A 7,384-nucleotide genomic window follows, 5' to 3' on the forward strand; every position below is an offset into this window, starting at 1 on the left:
ATATACATTTAAGGATCACTCCCCTGGACGATGTGGCATGTCACAAATAATCTGCGGAGCACGGTGATGGAACCTAAAAAAATGAAAAAGAAAGCAAATAGGAAATGCATCCAAACGAGAGTCAAATTTTGTTTATGCTCTTTTGTCTCCTCCACTTGTCGTAACAAATATTTTTTTCAAATGTGACTAAAACACGGCGTGTTATTATACAAATAAGGTTACATTCGTATAAATAACTTCCCCAACATAGTATTAGTATAAAATCTCTTGTCGCGATAAGACCATGCAATAATCAACGGATGTCGAGCGAGAAGCAACAAAAAGAGAAATTGGGGAAATCATTTAGGGCCTGACTCAATGCAATACTCACATTTTCGAAACTGAAGAGACCCATTTCTCTAAATCAATTCGATGGCCGATCACTCAGACGCTTCGCCTCTCATCCCTCCGAAGCAGATCACCGAGCCTAGCGAGATCGACCTCGAGGCGGGCCCTGGCGAACAAATCCAGTGCCGAATTTGCCTTGAAAGTGATGGTATTTCTCTTCCACTTCACTTATTCGCTCACCCAATTGATTTGATTTTCTATAGGATTGGTTTTTGCCAAGTTCTAATTTTTTTGTTCTTTTCGAGTCAACCAGCCTAATCAGCGTGTCTTGCAATTGGAAATGTTGCACAATTCTAATTTTTTTTTTTTTAATAAGTTCAAATTTATTTCGAATTTTTGTGGGTTCCTTTTAAATGCTTAGAGTTTGGTATTAGAAGCTTATAGTGGGATTTTTTTGTTTCACTCAGGCAGGGACTTCATTGCTCCGTGCAAGTGCAAAGGGACTTCCAAGTATGTCCACCGGGAGTGTTTGGATCATTGGAGAGCTGTAAAGGTTTTGTTGCCATCTCTATTTTTTCGCTTTTGGTTTTCTCTTTTCAAATTCAGTGCATATAACACCATGTTGTGGTTTTCCATGCAAATGCAAGCTTATTGATCCCATGATTCTCATCGGTCTACTCTATCAGTAATTAATTACTTGTTGTCGATCATTCTTATCAAACTGTATTAGTTCCGTTTTATGATTCACTTTCAGATGTTTAAAAAAATAATAGAATGCAAATCCAATGACAAGCAAAGGTCGTAAATTAGAATCTAGATTGTTGTGTCGTGTATGGGCATCAAAATGTGCTTGTTGTAGTCAGGTATGAAACGAATTCTTTTGAAGTGAAGTTCCCGTCAACCCTAATGTCTCTGGCTGTCTGGCATGCTGAAATGTATTTGAGATCTTGTTAGGCTTGCATTGTCATGATTTGTTGCCACTTGCCAGCTGTTTGTTAAGAAGATATTGATCGCAGTGTGGTTTGCATGAGTAGAAAATTAATTTCGTTTTCCTTGTTGATGACTACTTCAGTCAGTTTTAGACTGTTGCAGTAAGACCACATTTGAAGACCTTGGAAATGGGCTTTAATTTTTCTTTGCTTAATGCGTATGATTTATCTAAGACGAATTAGCACCGTCTGTCCACATGTTGGTGTCGGGCTTTTGTTAGGTTTCTCCAAATGCTATCTGATTATCGTATCTAACTTTTTCAGGAAGGGTTTGCATTTGCTCATTGTACAACCTGCAAGGCTCCTTACCACTTGAGAGTCCATGTTGTTGCTGACAGAAAATGGCGAACCTTGAAATTCCGATTCTTTGTGACGAGGGACATTATATTTATATTTCTGGCCGTTCAGCTTGTAGGGACATCATATCTAAACATTGATTATTCTTGTTCATTGTACAGGTGATTACTTCATTGGCCTATTTGGCTTATTTAATAGATGGTTTCCAGCAATTCTGGCTTCGTCTTGCATGGGGTTTTGACAGTGAGCTTAGTTTCTACTATATATGCGGTAAAGTCTCAAGTTATAATGTAAATGTTTATGCTAGAGAAATAATTAGTGATAAATGTTGTTATAGTGTATGCGATTCTGATTTTGGGTCATACAAAATTATTATGGCACCTTGGCCTGAATTCTTTCTGTTTGTTAACCGACTTATTTTTATGTCTTTGTGATCAAGATTTTTTAGATGAATATGTTCATCAGATTGTTCAGAAAATAGAAGAGGAAGATCTTCTAAGATTACTTTAGATTTGAATTAATTGCACTGATACACTGATGTTGCAATTCAGAAACGTTATCGTTTATTGTCACGTCTTTATGCAGATGAGATTGAAATTACATGGTAAAAAAAAAGATCATTAGTAAACATGTGATTGAGTAGACATATGGACTGGAATGAGAATATCACTTCTTTTTTTTTCTTCAGTTTTTTATACTCTATCCTTATTTGTCATGGACATGCACTTGATTAGGCACTAGCACTTGCAATTGTATAAGAAACTGTGGCCTTCAGGGCCCACCACAGTATTGCTTCCAATTTAAATCGTTATTTACCAAGCAAGCTCTCTTATGTTTTGATCAAAGCAGCTGAGAGGATATTATGGTCCTCGAAAAGTAACTGGTTAAGGGCCATAGGATTAGTGGGTCTAGTTTTGGTGCTAAAACACTAATCAAGGATCATTCATATAAAAATAAGTTTGTAAATAACAGTACTACATGTTAAAATGTCTCATTTGTTATTGTGTCAATACAGAAACGTTTTCTTTCCCTTTTAAATACTGGAATAGAGGTGATAGAATGGAGATTAGATATAATGACTTTATTAAATGCGTGATCAACTTTATTTTTGTCTCCATCCGTTGAACAGTTCCCGACTGAAAGATTGACATTTAGGTGTGACAACAGTGAATACTTTTGTTCCCAGATGGAAGCACATGGATTCGTTTCACTTCACTTTCATGTTTGCTGATAAAATGGTTTCCGAAAACTCATGATCTTATGGGAATCTGTTTACAAATTAATGTTGTGTTTGTAGCATTCTGAATTTTACAGATCAATTTGATGTTTTAAGGTTCAGGAAATATATAATGAAGATCCGCAAATGTAGTCTAGTGATATTTTCTGTAGCCATGTTTAAACCAGAGAAGTTTTATCCCAATAAGAAGGGGCTAAAAGAAATACAGAGAGTGAGGGGGTCTCCGAGACCTTCACAGGAGGAAGATACAAACTGAAGGGGTAATACATTTAGTGGTGTGTTACTGGGTTACAGACTTATGATAAATGATCGGCTGAACACTGCTGTTAAATAATGACATTAGCATTTTGTTATGGTATCTCAATCTTTATTACACAGAGTAACAAAAATTTCAAGACAGTTAAATTGTGTTCTTGGATAAATCTTTTTTCTCATATGAAACATAGTTATCTCTCACAACACTACCATTGTTTTATACATAGTATTTCTACATTTTACTCTGGTTCTCTGATTTTCGGGGAAACTTTTGAGGGTTTAGGGTTTATAAATTGTGTCCCATGGAAGTTTGTGTAGGAATCGTGACCTATGGAAGCCGGTTTGGATGGAGTCTCATTGCTACCTTTAACCGCAAGGAGTATATGTTTTAAGTGGTTTCTGTTGGAGATCTTTGTCTTAAGGTTCTGGAAATTAAAAAGAAAAAAAATAGCAAGATAGTGTTATGTTTCTTTTGACCACGATGAAATCTTTGCTACAACCCTTATTTTTATAACTTTTCAGTTCTTTAGCTTGGGAATTAGTAATCATCTGATTCAAATATTGAAATGTAGATTTAGCATAATGGTAGAGTACTTGATTGCTCCTTTGTTCTCTGGGTTAATCTTCTCTTTTTTGGTTTTGGTAATTTTACATACTTATTGTTGACTACAGGAGCTTTGTTGTTTTTCGCTTTGCTTGGGTTGTCTGGCTGCTTCATTACTTGTTATGACCGTAGAGTGCGCAATGATTTGGCTCAGCCATGTCGTGAATTATGCCTTTGTTGCTGTCAGCCTGGGTATAAGTCTACACTTGGAAATCTTTAACCCAGTTGGTACACATGATTTAATTCAACAGGCTGTTTACATGGTCATATTACACCTCTTAAATGTATTAAGATTTTGTACGGGAACTATTATTAGCACTCCAAAAATCTAATTGTGAACTCCTCATAACAGTATTTTCCTTTCTAATATGGTAAGTTTGGAATACACAATTGGATTTTTGGAGTGCCAATAACAATTCCCTTTTGTATTTACCCTGAAGAATTTGTGTTTGTAAGATATCGATGCATGGATAATAAAACCAAGTTAAAGGTTAAAACCACAGCAACTCTTAGATTTTATAGGTGTGCTTTGTATTGTTCTTGACAATCATCCTTCTCCCTTGAACACGTTAAATTTATTTTATTCAAATTAAAATAATTTAAGGGCATTTTTTTTTTCACCCTCATTGGTTGATATGGAAGATTCTCTTAATAATAGTATAACGATTTTAAAATTTTGACATTTGATTCCATGCATGCATATACTGGATTGTCGAATTGCTGTTCCTTTGTCCCTTTTCATTTTAATTGCTTCATTGGCAAATGAGGAAATGTATTTTCCTTGCATATATTACACTTTACTAATATATTTATTTTTTATTTTTTATTATTATTATAATTTTTTTATTTATAATTTTTTTTACTTAATATCTTGTAACACAACTTTTTGTTGACTTTCTATTTACTGCAGATAGGTTTCATTCATATTACCAAACTTTGTACTTGTGATTATCTATCATCTATATGCATTTTCTACAATTCCAACAATGTTTGAAAATTTGACTCAATACCTGATGGCATCAACTCAATTTTCTTTTGTTTGCTCCTTTTGGTTTACTGCATCAATAATTGGATACTCTATAATATATCACAACCCAGACACTTAGACCTCGTTTGTGAGAGAGGATTGGCTTGGGTAGGACTAATCAAAATGCCTTTACCATATCAAAGGCATTTTGTAAAGGCATTTTGAATGGAAAAAAGGATGAAAACTTCCTTATTTTGTCCAAGATGAAGTTTACTTGTGAAGAAAAGTTGTCCTTTTAATTCTACCAACTTGGTGGAGATTAGTAGGGACATCTTTCCTTCATGAGTAACTTTCAACTTGGACAAAATATGAAAGTTGTCATCCATTTCTTCCTTTAAAATTCCTTCAATATAGTAAATAGTCCTATCCAAGCCAATCCTCTCTAACAAATGAGGCCTTATTGTGTTACATCTGTCCACTCCTTTTATCTGCATAATATGATATGTTGTCCTTATGATGCATTAGTTCACATGACAATCTAGTGTTTATTCATTGAAATCAAATTTTGGATGAGGAAGCTTAATTTTGAACAATCATTGCAGTGTGTGCGCAGACTGTCATTTACCTGGAACACTTTGTATGTGGACTGACTGTACCACATGCTGGGGAAGTTGTGCAAGTATGGCAGGTGAATGTGGTTGCTTGGGAGGCGCTGGTGAAGCAGGGCTACCAATATTATTTATAATGGCTCTGATTGTACTGGGACTTTTTACTGTGATTGGGATATTCTACAGTGTCCTGGTAGCTACAATGGTTGGACAACGGATTTGGCAGCGGCATTATCATATACTTGCAAAAAGGATGCTGACAAAAGTGAGTTAGGGACCTTACTTTTATATTTGGTTTTTCAGGTCATGTTGATATACAGTGTAGACACTGATTACAGATTACCATTTCATCATGCACTAAACCAAGAAGTAAAGATCAATGACTGAACGTCGTTCTTGAATTTTTCTTGACTACTAAGGCCACCAAATTGTAGTGAGTTCAGTAGAGGGACATCTGTAGCAGGCTAAACATTATCGCATGGTAACCCATGTCATCAATGAGAAGTAGTGTAGTTAAAACAATAATCTCTTAGTGAAACATGATCTAACTTTGCATCTACCCGCACATGTTGCAATTACTCCTCAGTTTAAGTCAAATTTTGCTAAAGCACTATGGTTTGGGACATAATTGTATTATTATAGACCTGTCAAAAGTTTTATTGTTTAGTCAAGCACTTATTTTGCTTATAAATTTTAAGATGCGCTTCCAAGTTCCATTAGATTATGAGATGTCGATCATGTCCTCTTGGCCCATTTATGGAACGAGGCATGTTTAGCTCTGGAAGCTTTTTTGTCATCTCCTCAGCTTGATCTATGAGTTGTTTTGCTGATGAATTAGTGGGTCTATTTAAATCCGTAATGGCTTAAACAGCTTTTTCTTTACTATAAACTAAATAAACAATTTATCATTTCTTTACGCGGTAATGATACTGCATATTGTCTACTGGATCTTTATTGGAAAAAGTTTGTTTACTCGTGTAGGAATATGTTGTCGAGGATGTTGATGGTGAGATGACAGGATCTGATTGGTCTGCCCCTCCTCTCCCACCTGAGCATATTCAGCAGCTGAAAGCGCTCGGCCTATTGTAGATGAAGAGGGCTTGTTTACTGTTCAGCAAAATAACATGATATTGAGAAAGACTGCCTGCCTCTGCATTTGGTGAGTCAAGTATTTTTCCTATAGACTTCTGAGTCTCATTCACTTTGATCTGAAAAGGGTTGATGGTCCCGTAGCCATTTCTTCCTGTTCAGTTATATTTGTAAATTTTTGTACGAGAATATGTGAAATGGTACTGCCTTTCTTTTTTCAGTGTAAGAAATCAAGATTAGGATAATCTCAAAGTAACTAACATGTACAGGATTGATGTTTTCAAGCCGTAAGGATAGTACGCGGTAACTTTCTCGCATTTCTTTGTTTGGGGGAATGACTGAATGCTACCTTGTGCTAAACATTCTTACTGCTTATGTTATCTTGGGGTTTTATGTTTTTCCTTTTGTCCTTCCATTTGCAGGCAATAAAAATTACAAGTCTGAACTGCCTTTGCATAACGGTATTCTGAAACTGTGCCCTCGGAATTGGATCCTCTCCGAGGCAAAGCCTCGGGATCCTCCTGATCCAATGATAAGGGTCATTGGATTTTGATCCAACGGCTACAAACAGGGAGGTCCCTCTAAAGTTATAATAATTGTAGACGTTAGATCAAAATCTAACGGCCCGTGTTAGTAGATCAGCAGAATCCCCAGGCTTTACCTCGGAGAGGATCCAATTCACTGTGCCCTCTAGTGAATCAGTTTAGTTAATGATAGAAACTAGTATCGGCTGGTTATTGTTTTACTGACACTTCTCTTAAAAAAACTGCCCCGTAGCATTTGAAAACGCGGAACCAAATCCTGTAGTTGGCAATATTGCTTAGTACGAGATTAGAGGGGTGATTTTCCATAACTTGGTGCTAATTTGTTTAAACTTTTTCATCTTTCCGTAATATAGGGCATAAATTCAATTCATTCATGCTCGGATGTTTAAGAGAGATTAATTAGTATTACGATGCAAGTGATATTTCCTCTTCATTTGATGAAATTTAAGTATTATATTTGTGTTAA

General features: G+C 35.8%; 1 protein-coding gene across 3 annotated transcripts; it reads left to right on the top strand.

The window, feature by feature from the left end:
* Positions 1-243: 243 nt before the first annotated feature.
* On the top strand, positions 244-7,384 carry LOC137721508 (uncharacterized). Of its 3 annotated transcripts, none has more exons than XR_011066649.2 (8): positions 291-535; positions 795-880; positions 1,581-1,727; positions 1,775-1,883; positions 3,778-3,901; positions 5,279-5,549; positions 6,266-6,443; positions 6,796-7,384. XR_011066649.2 is itself a non-coding variant. In XM_068460603.2 (7 exons), the coding sequence occupies exons 1-7, from the start codon at positions 412-414 to the stop codon at positions 6,371-6,373; spliced, it is 969 nt and encodes a 322-aa protein (XP_068316704.1). In that variant the 5' UTR covers positions 244-411; the 3' UTR covers positions 6,374-6,770. The 3 variants fall into 3 exon arrangements, 1 of the variants encoding a protein (XP_068316704.1); XR_015965833.1 differs by lacking the exon at positions 6,796-7,384 and adding an exon at positions 6,595-6,770; XM_068460603.2 differs by lacking the exon at positions 6,796-7,384 and having other exon boundaries at positions 244-535; positions 6,266-6,770.

Source organism: Pyrus communis, chromosome 1 (genome assembly GCF_041283825.1).
Source record: "Pyrus communis isolate YQ-2024b chromosome 1, ASM4128382v1, whole genome shotgun sequence".
Classification (NCBI taxonomy): Eukaryota; Viridiplantae; Streptophyta; class Magnoliopsida; order Rosales; family Rosaceae; genus Pyrus; species Pyrus communis.